Source organism: Hypanus sabinus, chromosome 8, assembly GCF_030144855.1.
Source record: "Hypanus sabinus isolate sHypSab1 chromosome 8, sHypSab1.hap1, whole genome shotgun sequence".
Classification (NCBI taxonomy): Eukaryota; Metazoa; Chordata; class Chondrichthyes; order Myliobatiformes; family Dasyatidae; genus Hypanus; species Hypanus sabinus.
The window spans coordinates 75,595,962-75,615,262 of NC_082713.1; the positions used below are offsets into that span (position 1 = coordinate 75,595,962).

The 19,301-nt window shown below is 44.8% G+C and overlaps 2 protein-coding genes across 3 annotated transcripts in view; both read right to left on the reverse strand.

The window, feature by feature from the left end:
• Positions 1 to 398: 398 nt before the first annotated feature.
• On the reverse strand, positions 399 to 7,029 carry timm8a (translocase of inner mitochondrial membrane 8 homolog A (yeast)). The gene is made up of 2 exons (XM_059977358.1): positions 6,809 to 7,029; positions 399 to 873 (listed from the first exon to the last, which is right to left on the reverse strand). The coding sequence occupies exons 1-2, from the start codon at positions 6,917 to 6,919 to the stop codon at positions 715 to 717; spliced, it is 270 nt and encodes an 89-aa protein (XP_059833341.1). The 5' UTR covers positions 6,920 to 7,029; the 3' UTR covers positions 399 to 714.
• Positions 7,030 to 11,549: 4,520 nt separating this feature from the next.
• The window catches only part of btk (Bruton agammaglobulinemia tyrosine kinase), a 99,432-nt gene continuing 91,680 nt past the window's right edge, over positions 11,550 to 19,301 (reverse strand). For both annotated transcript variants that reach the window (XM_059977361.1, XM_059977359.1), the window contains one exon: positions 11,550 to 11,845. In XM_059977361.1, the coding sequence (XP_059833344.1) occupies positions 11,768 to 11,845 (78 nt within the window). In that variant the 3' untranslated portion in view covers positions 11,550 to 11,767. The remainder of the gene's footprint in view (positions 11,846 to 19,301) is intronic.

The window sequence follows — 19,301 nt, forward strand, 5'->3', positions numbered from 1 at the left end:
GCACAGAAGGTCAGGCAACATCTGCAGAGGGAAGAGGGCAGTCAATGTTTCAGGGTGAGACTTATAATACCAGGATAAAGCAGCTTATTTACCATCCTTCACCACTGCACTATCTACAAGACACACTGCAGTCACTCAGCTAGTCTACGCTGACAGCATTGCCCAAACCCGTGAGCTCAATGTCAAGGAGATGGCTGTAGAAACACAGGAACACAACTCCTACAGATCCTATTCCAAGTCAAACAGCACTTGCAAATTGGATTGTTGGGTCTAAATCCCAGAATCTGCTATCAATTACACCGTAACAGTACCCTCACCAGAAAGTTAAGACAGCAGCATACCACCACCAACTATTCTTGCCAATACCAGTCACCTCCCAAGGATCTCAGTCAACTCTCTTCAAAGATAAAAATGATTCTTTATTTGCTCTCAACATGAATAATTTTGAAAACAACTCCTGAAACATTATTTCATTGCTATGATTATGCACAATTTATTGTAAAAAAATTCCACCATGCTTTATTTCAAGATGTTATTTGGACTCAGTCTCAGAGACACATTACCATTATATAAGATCCATTTAAGAGTAGCTCTGGGTTACCAAGCCCAGTGAAGTTGCTCCAGTGCGTCTCACCGCCATCGGAGAGCTCTGGTGCCTGTCTCATATAGTATGGCGATCTGTGGTATCATCAACTCTCCCACTTGACCATCCAATTAGTCACTCAAGCTCTCGGAAGACATTTTGCTTTTCTGCGTCTGTTCTAGTCGATTGAGGATGAACTGGCTGGTGTCAATGAAACGTTCCACACAGTTAACCAAGCAGGTTTCTGTTCTGCTATCGAGCCGTGGGCCTGGTTTATCCATACACTTGTCCTAGCAGGAAGAGAAAGATTAGCAACTGAGAGGTTTTCAGAAATTCTAGGTGTAGCCAGAGACTCACAGGCACAAGCTTCCAGGGTATCAGTCAGCTGTACAACTGGAATGTTTCATGTGGCTTTCAAAGTGCTCACAGCAATATCAGACACAAGATTGCAGAACTTAAAAGCAACATAAAAATATGTTAAGCGCTTGTTAAATATGTTAAATATGAACATATGAATATGTTCAGCGGGTCAGGAAGCATCTAAAGAGGGAAATGGACAGTTGACATTTTGGGTTGAGACCCTTCATCTGGACTGGTGAACAGTCTCAACCCAAAATGACAGATCTCCATTTCCCTCATTGGCTGCCTGCCCACCGTGTTCCTCCAGCATCTTGTTTGTTACAAACTAAGACAATCTGTTTGTGGGAGGCACTGCTCAGTGGTGGAAAAAAACATTACCGGTGGCAGAAGGACAGAAAGTGTCCATGAATATGCGAGAAGGGAAGAGACTTTCAAAGAAGTGAGGCAGGTAAAAGTTGAACTAGTCCGTGGTTGTTATGGTTATTCATTGTGATTTTACAGAAAGCAGAAGTTGTTGCATATCAACTTTCCGTATAAAGTAACCAAAGTACCTGATTTTGCTGAATACTAGGAACACAAAAGTACATTGATGTCTGAAAAAGAACCTGGAGGGCAATTGGGAAATGGTAGTGCAGTGGGATTGGGAGTACACTCACATAAAGCAGGTCCAACTACCGGGAAATGGCAGAGCAGTGGGATTGGGAGTACTCTCACATAAAGCACGTCTCCTTTGCCGAACAATTCTGTGATTCAAACTGAGCCACAAGTAAAAGCCTCAAAGCTTGCAAACACCTCGTTCGAGATGAAGTAAAATTAGGTGCACCCTATGCAAAGGACACAGGTTCCACTCCTGCAATCACCAAAACAGAGAACCACGGTCCCCCAAACACACTCATAAACCTCACTAAAGAGAACGGTACAGGGCATCCTTCTGTGTCCCCAGACACTGAATCCACACCAACTATCCTGCAAACTCTGGCACCTTCCACTGTTAACACTCCCAACCTCCACTGGAATCCATTCCCAATGCTCTCTACACTCTGCTCATTCCCAGATGCATCGCGGTTGTCTGCAGCCTGCTCTCCCATGTTCAGATTGAAGATCAATTAATGTCACTTCCAGTACACAAGTGTACAGGAGAGCAAAATAATTCTTACTCCGGATCCAATACAGCATAAAAAAACACAAGGTAAAGAACACACTGACAAGAAAAATAAATATAAATTCAAACGATAACTTATTATACAGTACACTGATTGATTGCATGCCCATAAAGTGTCTGTACATAAGGTAACCGACAGGAAATGATAAGTGGAGGAGGGAGGGAACTGATGTGGAAGGTGGGTTAGTCGTTGGAGGTGTTGATCAGGCACTGCTTGAGGAAAGTAACTGATCTTCAGTCTGGTGGTCCTGACATGGGTGCTACAAAGCCTCCTCTCAGATGGGAGTGAGACAAAAGGTCCTAGAATAGGGTGGGTGAGATCATTCATGATTTCACTGGGTTTTTTCTGGCACCTTTCTGTATATATAACCTTGATGGAGAGTAGGCTGGTGCTCGTGATGCATTGGGCAGTTTTGACTACCCGGTGTCGTACTGTCTGCCACAGTGATGCAGCTTGTTAGGGTGCTCTTCACTGCATATCTGTAAAAGGTCACGAGTACTGATGTGCAAAGTCCAACTCTCGTCAGCCTCCTCAGAAAGTAGAGGTGTTGGTGAACATTCCTGGCTGTGTAAGATGTGTTCTGGGGCCATAAGATCTTGTGTGTGAAGTGCATGCCCGAGTTTGAAAATGCTTGCAGTTTACCCTGCTGTGCCACCAAAGTAGAAACGGGTGTGAGTGGTGCGGCCTCTTCTGGAGGAGATAACCATCTCCTTTCTCTAACTGAAATTGAGGGAGAGGTCTGGCATTAGGCCTCGAGCTCTTCCCCCTCCTCTCTCAAGGCCATCTCATTGTTGTTGGTGATGAGACTGTTGTATCATCGGCAAACTTGACGTGTGTGGTTGGCCATGCAGTCACGTGTGAGCAGTGTACAGCAATAGGCCCAGCACTCAGCCCTGGGTGGCACCCGTGTTGAGGATGATGGGTGAGAGAAGCAGCTGTGCATCCTAATGATCTGAGGTCTGTGGTTGGAAAGTCCAACATCCAGTTGCAGAGAGGACGATGTTCTCATTGGCTCGCACAGGGCTGGGTAAATGCTGGACAAGCAAACGCTCTAATTATAGACGATACCAGGCGTTGATGATGACATGCTGTGTCACAGGAAGCTGCCTGGGGTTAGGCAGGGGAAGGGGAGAAGGCACACTGGCATTAAATACCTGAACCCGAGGGGGACCAATATCCTTGCAGGCAGATTTGCCAGACCTGTTGGGGAGGGTTTAAACTAACTTAGCAGGAGGATGGGAACTGGAGTGATAGGGCTGAGGGCACAGCTGTTAGTTACAGGCAGAGGTAGCAAGACTACCCAGTAAGGACAGGCAGATGATAGGGCAAAATTGAAGTCACTGGGTGAGTTGCAGTATAAAAAGGGGGACAAAATCATAAAAGGTGATGGACACAGGTCTGAAGGTGTAATATTTGGATGCGACAGTATGCGGAATAAGGTAGATGCTCTTGTAGCGGAGTTAAGAGACTGGCAGGTATGACGTTGTGGGAATCACTGAGTTGTGGCTAAAAGATTATAGCTGGGAGCTTAACATCCAAGGATACACATTGTATCAAAAGGACAGACAGGTAGGCAGAGCTGTTGGCATGACTCTGTTGGTTAAAAAAATGAAATCAAATTCTTAGAATGAGGATTCAAAGGTTCAGAAGGTGTAGAATCTTTGTTGATCAGTTAGGAAACTGCAAAGGTTTAAAAGACCCTGATGAGAGGCCTCTTAACACTAGCCAAAAAATGGGCTACACATTACAACAGGAGATAGAAAAAGCATGTCAAAAGGGAAATGTTATTAATAGTCTTAGGGGATATCAATATGCCGGTATATTGGGACAATCAGGTTAGTGTTGGATCCTGAGAGCTTTTTAAGAACAGCTTGTGGTTGAAGCTACTAGGGAATCAGCTATTCTGGATTGGGTGTTGTGTAATGAACCAGATTTGATTAGGGAGCTTAAGGTACAGGAACACCTAGAAGACAGTGATCATAATATGATAGAAGTCACCCTGTAATTTAAGAGGGAGAAGGTAAAGTCAGATGTAAGAGTATTAGAGTAAGTGTAAGTGGCATGAGAGAGGAGCTGGCCAAAGTTGACTGGAAAGGAACACAAGCAGGGATGATGGCAGAGCAGCAACGGCTGAAGTTTCTGGGAGCAATTCGGAAGACGCAAGATAGATACATCCATCCCAAGGTGGTATTCTAAAGACAGGATGATTCAACTGTGGTTGACAAGAGAAGTCAAAGCCAACATAAAAGCCAAAGAGAGGGTATGTAATAGAGCAAAAATAAGTGTGAAGTTAGAGAATTGGGAAACTTTTAAAAACCAACAGTAGACAACTAAAAAAAGCCATGGTGGGTTGGGGTGGGAGGAAGATGAAATATTAAGGTAACCTAGCCAATAATATCAGAGAATACCAAATGTTTTTTCAGATATATAAAGAGTAAGAGAGACGAAAGTATATATTGGCCCACTGGAAAATGTGCTGCAGAGGAAATGGTGGATGAACTGAATAAGTATTTTGCATTAGGCTTCATGGTGGAAGATACCGGCAGTATGCCAGATGTTCAAGAGCATCGGGGACAGAAATGAGTGCAGTTGCTAATACTAGGGAGGCACCTAGGTAGATAGTCGACACCCCAGGGTCTGAAAGAGGTACTTGAAGAGATTGTGGAGGCATTACTAATGATCTTTCAAGAATCAATAGGTTCTGCCATGATTCCAGAGGACTCAAAAATTGCAGCTGTCACTCCACTCTTCAAGTACGGAGAGAGGCAGAAGAAAGAAAATTACAGGCCAGTTAGTCTGATCTCAGTGGTTGGGAAGACGTTGGAGTCCACTGTTAAGGACGGGGTTTTGGGATACTTGGGGGCACATGATAAAATAGGCTGAGATCAGCACGGTTTCAAGGGAAATCTGTTGGAATTCTTCAAGGAAATAACAAGCAGATAGACAAAGGAGAATTAGTAGAAGTTTTGTACTTGGATTTTCAGAAGGCTTTTGACAGGATGCTGTACGAGACTCTTAACAAGCTAAGAGCCCATGGTATTACAAGGAAGATACTTGTATGTTTAGAGCATTGGCTGATTAGCAGGAGGCAAAGAGTGGGAATGAAAGGGAGCCTTTTCTGATTGGCTGCCAGTGACTAATGGTGAACCGCGGGGCTCGATGTTGGGACTGCTTCTTATTACATTGTATATCAATGATTTGGATGACAACTGATGGCTCTGTGGCCAAGTTTGCAGACATTACAAAGATAAGTGGAGGGGCAGGTAGTGTTAATGAAGCAGAGAGGCTGCAGAAAGACAGATTCAGAGAACGGACAAAGAAGTGGAAGACGGAATAGTGACGGGAAGTATAAGGTTGTGCATTTTGATAGAAGAAATAAAAGCATAGATTACTTTCTAAATGAGAAGAAAGTTCAAAAAACAGAGGTGCAAGGAGCTTGGGAGTCCTTGTGCAGGATTTCCTTAAGGCTAATTTGCAGGTTGAGTCAGTGGTGAGGAAGGCAAATGCAATGTTGGCATTGATTTCAAGAGGACTAGAATATTAAACCAAGGATGCAATGTTGAGGGTTTGTAAGGCACTAGTGAGGCCTCACTTGGAATACTGTGAGCAATATTGGGCTCCTTATCTAAGAAAGTATGTGCTGACATTGGAAAGGGTTCAAAGGATGTCAGCAAGAATGATTCCAGAAATGAAAAGCTTATCATATGAGAAACAATTGATGACTCTGGGCCTTTACTTGCTGGAATTTAGAAGAATGGGGAGGGGTGGAATCTCATTGGAACCTAACAAATGTTGAAAGGCCTTGATAGGTTGGATTTGGAGAGGATGTTTCCTGTGGTAGGGGGGAGACCAGAGGGCACAGCTTCAGAATAGAGGGATGGCCATTTAGAATGCAGATGAGGAATTTCTTTAGCCAGAAACTGGTGAACCTGTGGAATTTGTTGCCACAAGCAGCTGAGTTTGAAGTGGAAGTTGTTAGGCTCGTTATTAGTCAGGGCATGAAAGGTTACGGGAAGAAGTAGCAGAATGTGGTTGAGAGGGAAAAGGATTGGCCATGATAAAAGGGCAGACAGCCTTGATGGGCCAAATAGCCTAATTCTACTCCAATGTCTGTGGTCTAAACCCAACCCAATATTCTGACACCGAGGCCATTGGCCACAAGACTAGGATTTGCTGACAGTATAGGTGGTACTCTTCCTCACACCTATGTAACGCACAAGGCCATTTAGCCCATTGCCTATTCTGCATCGTGGAGCAACTTGATTTGACCCTACTCCTGTTTTCACTCCCCACATTAATCTACCCCCCCCCCCCCCACCACCACCATCCACTCACAGAAGGGTCAATTCAACTACCACCCTTCACATCATTGAAATGTGGGTGGAAACTGAAGCTGCCAGGACTGAACCCTGGTCTCTGAAAGTGTGACGAGGCAGAGGGACTACTAGCATCAGTCACCCCAAGGTGCTGGGATCCCTTCACCCGCAGTTTGCGTCTAGTCTCCAAAACCTGGTCACCTCCAGTTCCAGATTGAGGAATCTTAGTAACCCGGCCCCAGACACCACGAGTTAGGAACTCGTGCTGGTGTTAGTATTAATCACGCAGCCCCCTTCTATTACTAGTTAGGCGCTGGTTTAGTAACTAGGCACTCGTATCCAGCCGCGATCACCACTAGTTAGACTGATAAGTTAACACTAGTTACCCAGCACAGCTCCGTCAGTCCGTGCACCAGCTGCTGGAACTTCTGCTTCTGGCTCTCCACCTCGATGAACTGCTGCAGGTGCGGGTCTGCCGATACGCCCGGGGCCTCCATCCCTCGGACCCGCCCTCCGACCACCGGCTCCGGGAGTCCGGGCCGACTTTCCACCACGCCGGTGATCCGACCTTCAGCCGCCCGCCACCCGGAACCGGAAACAGCCCGCTGACCTCAACATGGCAGCCTGCAGTTGGCACGCTGACCCAATGTGAGCACAGCTACTGGACGCACACGGAATGCGAGAGGATCTCTGCGTGTCAGACAGCAGCTGTAGAAACAGTCGATTTCGGGCCGAGACTCTTCATCAGGTTCTGACAAAGTATCTCTCTTGTTTTTATCTCGGACACCGCGCCAGTACATACTCAACTATTCCTTGTTAATTATAACATTTACACCTCCCATTATCGTGTTTCTTTATTAAAAATGTACTGTTTAACCCTGTGTGCCCAAATCTCAATCTCGATACGATCACCTCCTCCCTCCTGTTCTTTCCTGCATTCCCACTTCGTTCTGGATACTGTAAAGATATCTTCCTCTTTTCTCTTAATACCGTTGTTTTCATCACATATTTTATTAAGGTTTTTTTCATTTCTTTTTTGCTGTAATTTATTTGATAGTCCACTTTTGCCCGTCTAGTTGACTGCTTTACTAACTTAGCCGCTTACACATCCCTACGTGTGCTGGAGTCCACATAAAACATATACACATACAGTCCCATCATTTAATTCTAAATAAAGGTGGTGTTATCTGACACATAATGTCTGGTCTTGTCTCTGAATGTAAATCTTTTAGATTCCTGATTGTTGTGCTTCAATCAGCCAATATTACAACTCACATCAGTCTCACTTCCTCCACCCACTGCAAAGTGAATGGTCCAGCTGTTATTTCACCAGTAAACACTGAGAGTTCATCACTTATCCTCACCTGCTTGTTCATGTTAAAATCAGACACGACCACTACTACTCCTAATCTACTATTACCATTTTTGGGATATCTGTGTATATTTGTAAATAGCCATAATAATCACTCCTTACATAAGGTTCAGCTATATATTGAGTTAAATCACTTCTCTATTTTTCTGTCTCAATTTGAATAATTTAAGATCTACCTCTGGTGCTTCACACAGCCATGGAGGCACCCCAGGAAAAGGCACTATAACATTCACTACCTTATTACTAATTCTTGTCCTTTCTGCTTGTCCGTCAATAGTCTATGCAAAACTTCTGATTTCCTTTCTTTCCTTTTCCCAGAATGGATCTAAAAGCTGTTTCACTGGGTGATTTTCTCCTGGCCCTTGTGGGTTTACGCAATATGTTAACACAAGCGGTGTTCTCCTCAGTTCCAGAGGTGTCTCTCCCAACTCCACTTGCATTGCCACACTGATCAACCTTAATTTAATTATATACATTTTTTTGAGCTCACAGTGTGATGCTGATCCATGTACCATTCTTCCATAGTCCAGTGTTGATCTTATTAATCCTATATATATATATATATATACATTGCTTTCAAGGATTTTCCATTAGCACCCCATCCCTTTCCTATTAAACACCTCACAGCATTTAACACGTTCTTACTTCTGGTTATTATTTCCTTAATGTGAGTCTTTTATCAAACCAAATTCATGAAAATTTAAAGGTACCCACACTTTCTAATTCTATTCCAGAAAGTTTTAGTTTCAAATGTTGTTCTATCATCTTCCTTGTGAAAAAACATTATTTTGGATTTCTCGGCTGAAAATCTGAATTCCCATTTTCATATCCAGTCTTCTCCTTTACTCTGATATTGACTCTGGAATGTATGTGTTATAAATTCCACGTACCCTCCCCCCTTTTCCACATCACTCCTTCATCCAAAAATAATGATACTCTGATACTACTATATAGATTAGAAAATATATCATGAACCATTATAGCAAATAATGGACAAACAATACTTTCCTGAGGGGTTCCATTTTCCACAATGTGTTTACTTGACATAGATTTCCCTACTTGCACCAACTGAAAAATCTTGTTTTCAAATTTAGCTTTCAACCTCGTAATTCCCAATGGATATAATTTAATGATCAAAGCTTCCTTCCACATCACATCATATGCTTCTCTACATCAAAAGAAGAATGCTACTACGCTTCCTCTGTTCAATTGAGCCATCCTCACCTCATGTTCTAGACATAAAACTGGATCTGTGATTCCTCTTCTTCTCTTAAGCCCACTCTGATATTTAAAACAACTTCATCTTGTCTCAATGTAATATATCAATCTGTGAGGTAAACACTATTGGTCTATAACTTGCGAGATTATTAGGATTTTTGCCGGGTTTACATATTGGAACTATGATTTCTTTTCATGCTTTAGAATGATTTCCTTTTTCCCCATGCATAATGAAATAATTTAAAAATAACTTCCTTGCCTTTCTCACTCAAATTAGATAACATGTATGATCCTCCCGAAGGAATGTTTTCTTTGCCTTCCTAAGAACACTCGTCAATTCTATCATGGTGAACATCACATTTAATGCACCCTCAAAATTTCTGTCTATCTTTAATGCAATGCTTCCAAGTTCTCTCATAATGTTTCCTCTCTTCTGCTTTTCCTTCAATACTCATATTGTAAAAACCGTATTTTCACTAAAGTTTACATGAGCTTTTCCGCTTCCTCACCATTTGATACTGCAGCTCTCTCCCCATCACATCACACCAAGTATCCAATTTCCCTGATGATCCCATTCATTCTTTTTGTCATCTTTCAAACTCCTTCAATGGGTGTTTATATTTCTACAGATTCACAAAACTTCCCCCAATATCCCTGCTTTACCTTTCACATTGTCATCCTTAGTATTGCTAGCATCTTTTTATACTCAATTAATTTTTGTGTGTGCTGTGTAACATTCTACGTGCTCTATTATAATGTTGCTTCCCCACATTCTTTTGTCTACCATGGCACCATTTCCTCTTTATCTCTATTCCATTTCCTTACTACATTTATTGTTGCCACTGTCATCCCTTCTCCAACCTTGTCACAAAAGATCCGCATCCTGATTGATTTCCATATTCTGTAATTCCTGATCACTTATTTCTTTAAATTTTCCCCAATCAGCCTTTTCAAATAGCCAGCGTTCCAGCATTCTTTCCTGATCTGTCACTATTTCCATTCCTATTCTACATAATGATCACTGCCGATTGTTGTTTCTTTCAAAGCCTGCCATCAACACATTCCTGTTTAAGGTCCTATAACTAATATTAAGTCAATTGCTGATTCAGAGCCTGCATTAAAATGTACCATTGTCCCACTTGCATAATTTATACTACAGATTTTTCTTTTCCATATGTTCTTATCTCACTGCTCCATTAATGTCATTATGCTCACCCCCCCCCCCCCCCACTGTGCTGTGTGCATTAAAATCCCCACACCATATTGTATTTCCCTGGGCACCAATTTGCTCCAGTAAACCTACTAATATTTTACAAGGATTATAGATATTAATGATTTTAATTGAACTGCCGATTCTCCATACTGTACTCCATACTCCATACTATGTGCACTGGTTGTTCTCCTTTCTTTAGCTCTCTAGATTATCAACCCCTTTTAACAAAAGTTGTACACCCACCCGCTCAACAGACACAAAATGCTGGAGGAACTCAGCAGGCCAGGCAGCATCTGTAGGGAAAAGAACAGTCGATATTTTGGGCCCTTCTTCCGTTCACAGTATGATTTCTTACACTATCATATTCAGTAACTATAAAATTTAGTATTAGGTTAAACCAGGTTTCTTGCACACATATCACATCCAGTTTCTCAGCAAAATCCCTCATATAACTCTTAAATTCCTCTCCATCATCTATTAAACTTCTAGCATTCTACTGAAGAATTAACAGGATTAGTATTTGTTACCTTGTAAATAAGCCTCAAGACTTGGATCATTCTTTTCAAGTAACCAGCGTTCCAGCATTCTTTCCTGATCTGTCACTATTTCCATTCCTATTCTACACAATGATCACTGCCGATTGTTGTTTCTTTCAAAGCCTGCCATCAACACTTAAGGTCCTACGACTAATATTAAATCAATCGCTGATTCAGAGCCTGCATGAAAAAGTACCATTGTCCTACTTCTATCACTTGTATCATTTTCACCCATCCCACCTCTCCTAGCCCCCACCCCCCTTTCCTTGCCCACCACTTCCCCTCATGCCCTCCCCTCTCTCCTCACCCAACCTGTCTCCTCACCCACCCTGTCTCCTCACCCACCCTCTCTCCACACCCACCCCTCTCCTCGCCCACCCCATCTCCACGCCCTCCCCCTCTCCTAGCGCCCTCCCTCTCTCCTTATGCCCTCCCCCTCTCCTCACCCCCCCCGCGCCCACCCCCTCTCCTCGTCCTCCCCGTCTCTTCGCCCTCCCTCTCTCCTCACGCCCTCCCCCCTCCTCACCCCCCTGCACCCACCCCCTCTCCTCGTCCTCCCCATCTCTTCGCCCTCCCTCCTCATAGCGCACTTTGATTGAACTTTGATTCCACATTTATCCCATGTTCCCAACCCTCTCCAATCCTTGGATCCCTCAAATGTTTGCAGTTCTTCCCTGGATGGACCTGCGCTCCTGGAATGCTTCCCATCTCCAGGAGATGGGAATCTGAGCCTCCTGCATTCCAGCCACACATGAAGCAACATTAACGACACAGTGCTCGCCTTTTTAAATAGAATTGAGGATTTATTTTGCTGAACATTTGTGCTTTTGAGTGAGGGTGCACGTGCGTTTTGTGTGTTATGTGTACATGCTCTCCTGGCAATGCCTTTGTGCTCGAAACTCTGTTCATAGACATAAACTGTGAGCTTTTAAACGTTGCTGTCTTAGATCACCGTGCAAAATGGTTGCAAAGGGTTAAAGGAAGGTTCCAACTGTGGTTGGGCTGCTCATATCTGACTGTCATCTTCCACCAGCTCCTGGATGTTACTGAGCAGCAAACTGAAGGCAGGTCGATTCTCTGCTTTCTGCAACAGACAGCAAAGGGACACATCGGTGAAAAATGAGGCAAAGCCTGTGATGAAACAACTGGCATGTCAGATTAATTCACTTCAAACACCACAGAGCCATGATTTGAGCTCAGCACAGAGCATCCAGGCCATCATACCTACAGAGTCATAGAATAGAGAAATAGGACTTTCTGCACCCTCTGTCATACCAGCCATATTATCCATCTGAAGCACTAGGAAAATCCAAAGCAACACACACGCAATGCTGGAGGAGCTCAGCAGAGCAGGCACCATCTATGGAAAAGAGTAAGCAGTCGAAGTTTCGGGCCAAGACCCTTCATCAGGACACTAATCCCATTTACAGGCACTCAGTCCATATAACCATATAACATATAACAATTACAGCACGGAAACAGGCCATCTTGGCCCTTCTAGTCCGTGCCGAACGCTTACTCTCACCTAGTCCCACAGACCTGCACTCAGCCCATAACCCTCCATTCCTTTCCTGTACACATACCTATCCAATTTTACTTTAAATGATAATACCGAACCTGCCTCTACCACTTCTACTGGAAGCTCATTCCACACAGCTACCACTCTCTGAGTACAGAAATTCCCCCTCGTGTTACCCCTAAACTTCTGCCCCCTAACTCTCAACTCACGTCCTCTTGTTTGAATCTTCCCTACTCTCAATGGAAAAAGCCTATCCACGTCAACTCTATCTATCCCCCTCAAAATTTTAAATACCTCTATACAGTCGCCCTTCAACCTTCTACGCTCCAAAGAATAAAGACCTAACTTGTTCAACCTTTCCCATGTAACTTAGCTGCTGAAACCCAGGTAACATTCTAGTAAATCTTCTCTGTACTCTCTCTATTTTGCTGACATCTTTCCTATAATTCGGTGACCAGAACTGTGCACAATACTCCAAATATGGCCTTACCAATGCCTTGTACAATTTTATCATTACATCCCAATAGCCTTACGTCCATAGCCTTCTATATCTTGGTGATTCAAGTCTTCATCTACATGCGGCTTAAATGTTGTGATGCTCTGCTTCTAGCACCCCTGAGGTAGTTCATTCCAAATTCCCACCGGCCTTTGGGGAAAGGGACTGAGCCAAGAGGCTTCCCACCTACATCCACGGTACTTCACATGCTTTCCATCTCCACAACAAATTTCAATTCCCTGGCCCTGATCGTCTCATTTTCTTCATGGATGCCCAGTCCCTATACACTTCTAACCCCCATCAAGCAGGCCTTAAAGCTCCCCACTTCTTTCTCCACAGAAGATCCAACCAATTCCCCTCCACCACCTCCCACCTCTGTTTGGCATGACTGGTCCTACCCTCAACAATTTCTCGTACAGCTCTTCCACTTTCTCCAAACTTGGGGTAGGCTTGGGCACCCTCACGGGCCCCAGCTATGCCTGTCTCCTTGTTGACTACATAGAACAGTCCACGCTCCAAGCCTTCCCTGGTAGTGACCCTCAATTCTTCCTGTGCTATGTTGATGACTGCATTTTTGCTGCTTCATACATCCACTTCATCAACTTTGCCCTCAGCTTCCACTCTGTCCTTAAATTCACTTGGTCCATTTCTGACACCTCCTTCCCCTTTCTTGATCTCTCTGTCTCTATCTCTGAAAGCAACCCGTCTACTGACATCTTCTAGAAGCCTACTGAGTCCCACAGTTACCGTGACTACACTTCTTCCCACCCTGTTTCTTGTAAAACTGCTATTCCCTTTTCTTACCTCTTCATCTCTGCCACATCTATTCCCAGGATGAGGCTTTCCTTTTCAGGAGATCAGATATGTCCTCCTTCTTAAAATAACAAAATTTCCCTTCATCCACCACTGATGCTACCCTTGCCTACATCTCCTCCATTTCCTGAACATCCATGCTCACCCTGTCTTCCCACCTCCTGAACAGGTAGAGTTCCTCTTGTCCTGACCTACCACCCCTTGAGCCTCTGCCTCTAACACATCATTCTCTGCAATTTCCCCCAACTTCAACAGGATCCTACCACCAAAGGTATCTTTACCTCCCCTCCACTCACTGCTTTCTGCAGAGATGCCTCCCTCCACGATTCCCTTGTCCATTCATCCCTTGTCCTGGCACAAACACACTAAGTGACAGAACGGCTATGTCTACCCATTCAACTTCTTCCTTACTTCCATTCAGGGCCCCAAAATGTCCTTCCAGCTGGATTAACACTCCATCTGCAAATCTGTCCGGCTTGTCTATGTATTAGGTGCTCCCGATGCGGCCTCCTCTACATTGGTGAGACCCGACATAAATCAGGAGACAGCTTTGTCGAGTACCTCCGCTCCAACCCCCAAAAGCAGAATTTCTCAGTAGCCAACCATTTTAACTCCTGTCCCCATTCCTGTCAACACGTCAGCCCAGGAGCACCTCCTCTTTTGCTACGATGCGGGTACTTTCAGGCTGGAGGAGCAACCCCTTGTATTCCATCTGGGTAGCCTCCAACCTGATGGCATGGCATGAACATTAATTTGTCCATCCAGAAAACTTTCCCCCCTCCTCCCCTCCTTTTCTTTTCCCCACTCTGGCCTCTTTTATCTTCTCCTCACCTACTCCTGATGCCCCTCCTTCTTCCTTTTCTCCCACAGTCCACTCCTATAAGATTCCTTCCTCTCCAGCCCTTTACCTTTCCCACCCACCTGGCTTCACCGATCACCTGCTAGCTAGTCCTCCTCTCCCTCCCCCCACCTTTTCATTCTGGTGTCTTCCCCCATTGTTTCCAGTCTTAAAGTAGGGTCTTGGCCCAAAATATCGACAGTTTATTCATTTCCATAGTTGCTGTCCAGGCTGCTGAGTTCTTCCAGCATTTTGTGTATGTTATTCCATATTCATTCTAACATCCCACATAAAAATTCCTTACCCCTTGCTTTTAAACGTGTATGCCTGCACCTCTGACATGAGGAAATATTTCTTGCTCTCTACCCTATTTTACCAGCTACCTTTCTCACCTGCCAGGCTTCGTCTATCAACCTCAGACCCCTTCGGTTCAGGGTAAACATATCAAGCCTCACAACCTGTCCTGATAAATAAAACCATTAATCTCGGGTAATGTCCTGCAAGCTCCCTGGTGCTCCACAACCTGGATCAGCACATTGACATCGTGTGGAGGCTTCGTGCAGATCAAGGACTCCATCAGGTGATGCCAGCTCAGGACCACCCATGTTGGAACGACTGTGGACAGACAAAGATCGATCCAACCCCGGCTCCCAAACAGACAGACTCGCACCTGCCCCTCCCATACTTCGATTAGAAGTATGAATCCCATACCAAACAACATCATAAGGCCTTTAGATGTGGGAGCAGAGTTAGGTTGTTTAGCCCATCAAGTGTGCTCCACCATTTCATCGTGGCTGATTCATTTCGCTCTCAGCCATAATCTCTCTTTTCCCTGTATTCCTTCATGGCCTGACTAATCAAAAATTCATTAACCTCTACCAATGACTTGGCCTCCACAGCCACCTGTGGCAGTGAATTCCACAGATATACCACCCTCTGGCTAAAGAAATTCCTCCTCATCTCCATTCTAAATGGATGTCTCCGTGCCCTATGTCCTAGACTCCCCCACAACAGGAAACATCCTCTCCACATCTGGCCTTACAGCATTTGATAGATTTCAATGAGATTCCACTCCACCCACCCCCCCCCCCCCCCAGCAACCATCATTCTTCTGAATTCCAGTGCATTGGCCCAGAGCCAACAATCGGTCCTCATATGGGAACCCTTTCGCTCCTGGAATCATTCTTGTGAATCTCCTCTGGACCCTCTCCAATGTCAGTGCATCCTTTCTTAGATAAAGGGCCCAAAACTGCTCACAGTACTCCACATGAGCCCTTACCAGAGCCTTATAAAGCCTCAAAGCTATATGCTTGCTTTTATATTCTGGTCTTCTAGAAATTTCATTTACCTTTCTCAGCACCAACTCAAACTACAAATTAACCTCCAGGGAATCCTGCCTGAGGGCTCCCAAGTTAGATTTTTGAATTCTCCCTCTATTTAGAAAATAGTCTACACTTTCTTCTACCAAAGTGCATAACCATATGCATGCTGACACTGTATTCCATCTGCCATGTCTTTGCCCATTCTTCTAATCTGTCTAAGTCCTTCTATAGCCTCCTCGCTCCCTCAACACTACCTACTCCTCCACCTGTCCTCGTATCATTGGCAAACTTGTTCACAAAGCCATCAATTCCATCATCCAAATCATTGACTTATAACGTAAAAAGAAGTGGTCCCAACACTGACCCCTGTGGAACACCACTAGTTACTGACAGCCAAAGAGAAAACTCTCCCTTTATTCCCACTCTTTGCCTCCTGCCAATCAGCCAGTTCTCTCGTCATTCTAGTATCTTTCCTATTTTATCAGATGTCTTCAAGTACCCCGAAATCACATTCTTATCAATCAACTTCTTCCCAACCAATGAGGTCAGGCTAACTGGCCTATAATTTCCTTTCTTTTGCCTCCCTCCCTTCTTGGAAAGTGGAGTGCCACTTTGCAATTTCCCAGTCTTCTGGAACCATGCCAAAATTTACTGAATCTTGAAAGATCATTACTAATGCCTCCATGATTTCTTCAGCTACCTCTTCAAAACCCTGTGGTGTAGACCATCTGGTCCAAGTGACTGATCTACCTTCAGACCTTTCAGTTTCCCAGGCACCTTCTCTCGAGTAATGGGAACTTCCCTCACGTCTGTCCCCTGACGCACTGCTGACAAACTTCCAGCATACTGCTCGTGTCTTCCACAGGGAAGACTGGTGCAAAATAATTTGTCCATCCATCTGACATTTCCTTGCACCCCATGACTACCTCTCCGGCATCATTTTCCAGCTAATATCCACTTTCGGCTCTCTTTTATATATCTGAAGAGCCTTTTGGTATCCTCTTTAATATTATTGGCTAGCTTACCTCTGTATTCCATCTTTACCCTCTTTATGACTTTTTTAGTTGCCTTCTGTTGGTTTTTAAAAGTTTCCCAATCCTCTACCTTACCACTAATTTTTGCTCTATTATATGCCCTCACTCTGCCTTTTATGTTGGTTCTGACTTTCCTTGTCAGCCACAGTTCTGTCATCCTGCCTTTAGTACATCGTTCAGAGTCTTTTCAACCCTGCAGTTTCTTAGCTCTGTTCACAAGGATTCTACACCAATCCTGTGTTACCTCTTTCTAAGGATTTAATTTCATTTATTAAACCAAAATAACTGCCCTGTCCCCTCTGCCTACCTGACTGTACTTTCAAAACAGTGTGTATCCTTGGATGTTAATCTTTTTTCAGCCACAAATTAGTGATGCCCATAATATCATGCCTACTAATCTCTAACTTCTGTATACTTTTGTATAAGTTCTGTATAACTTCTGTACAAGTTCATCTAACTTCTGTATACTGCACACATTCAAATATGTCATCTTCAGTCCTGCAATCATCACCCTTTTTTTGTTCCCCTTTTACATTGCAACCCATCCTGCAATTTTGCCCTGTCATCAGCCTGTCCTCGCAGGCAGTCTCAGTACACACTGCCTCAGTTTGTGAACCAGCCACCCACCAGTGCTGTCACCAGTGCCTTCACTTGGATCCCTCTGTTCCTCAGTACACACTGCCTCAGTTTGTGAACCAGTGCTGTCACATTAAGGGATCTTTGCATTCCTCACCTGGGTCCCTCTGTTCCTCAGTACACTCTGGAGTCCTGAGATACATTGTGTGTGTTCCATGCATCACCTCACATTGTTTAGGGTTAAACTCCATCTACCATTGCTTTGCTCGGCTTACCAGCTGATCGATATCATTCTATAGCTTACAACCACTCACCTCACTTTCAACATCTCCAACAATCTACATATTTCTGACATACCCATTAAACAAAGAGTAGTGGTCCCAGGATTAATCCCTGTGTTAAACCATTGGTCACAAGCTTCTAATCACAAAAGTAGCCGTCCACTAACACCTTCAGTGCCAATCAGCTATTAATCTAACCTAGATTCCAAGAGCTCTAATGTTTTGAACCAGCTCTTCATGTGGGACTGTACATGTAAACCACATGCTCCAATGACCCCATCAACTTAGTAACCTTCAAGAAACACCATTCAATTAGTCAGATAGGATTTCCCACCAACAGTCTGTTCTGACTATCCATGATTGATCCATGGCTCTCCCTGATTCAATCAGGGATTCAATCAGACAGATTCATCCTGTACATAGGAATGTTTTCTACGAATTTCTCTACCGCTGACATTAGACTAACTGGCCTGTAATTACTTGTTCTAAGGCAGTCTTGTCATGGTCCGGTCCGGAGCCTGCATTCCGGGTCTTGATCTGGTCTGTGGACTCCGAACTCCGGGTCTTGCAGCCGTCCCTCACGTCACCCTTAAGCCAGTTAGGATCTTCTTGGCTTAAGGAGGCACTCCTGATGCCTATTCGGCTGGCAGGTGTTTATGAGGGGTCCTGGGACTGAGCCTAGTCGGGGGTGGGGGTGTCCTGTTACCCTGCTTTGAACCTGTTTCTCTGGTAGGTGTTGGTCCCGCGGTTCCGTCCGGTCTGCCTTGCTCGCGCTGTCTGACTGTCCATCCCGTTTTGACCTCGTCATCCTGTGTTGCACTGGTCGCCCTGTTTCCCTGTTCTGACCCATGTGTCATGTTTGCCCTGCTGGCGCCGTTCGCCCGGGCTTGGAGTACCCGCCGCTAATCAAGGAGTTCTGTGAGTCAGTCAAGGAGTCACCCTGGACCTAGTCCCTTTCCGACCCCTCGCCCCCGTCAGGCAGGTCAGGCCAGATTGCCGTTGCCTGGCGGGGGACTCTGCCCCCTTTCTTACCCCTTGCTTCCGACGGGTGGTACCCCGCACCTGCCCAGGTTTCCCATGTCTTGCCCAGGCCTCTGTGTCTATGCCTGGGAGGCGGCCCTGCCAAGGAGTTATGCGACCCGCCTGGAGGACTCTGCCCCTTTCCTACCCCTCACCTCCATCAGGTAGGTCAAGCCAGATTGCCGTTACCCGGCGGAGGACTCTGTCTTGCCTCGAACTTCAAGACCCCACCTGGCCATGAACTCCGGGAACCCGCCTTGCCAGCCTAAACCCCAGCGTTCCCCTTGCACGCCATCGTCTCCCCATCTTTTTTTATCCTCTAGCTATTCCGGTCCTGCCCCTAGTACTTCAGTGCCTACGTCCTGCACTTGGGTCCGTTCCATGTCCCCTGTGACAAGTCTCCTTTCAAACTCCGTAAGTTACCCAAGCCAGTGAAAGCCCTGGTTAGATCCCAGTCGGTGCTGGTTTATTGATTCCCAATTCTTCACTCCAGCACAGATCCTATCAACTTGTCTGATTGTTCCTTGAACTTTAGGCAACCGAAGTTACTTAGAAGTCCAAGGAGCAAATAGAAACAGACAATAATCACTAAGCTTGATATATCATTTCAATACCTCTTCCTCTCCCTCTGATTACATTAT

What these genes read in the sequence shown, in the direction of transcription:
- timm8a (XM_059977358.1), bottom strand. Translation starts at nt 6,919, where the DNA reads ATGGAGGCCCCGGGCGTATCGGCAGACCCGCACCTGCAGCAGTTCATC. An exon ending in GACTGACGGAGCTGTGCTGG is followed by an intron (nt 874 to 6,808) that starts GTAACTAGTGTT and finishes TCTTCCTGCTAG; the next exon opens with GACAAGTGTATGGATAAACC.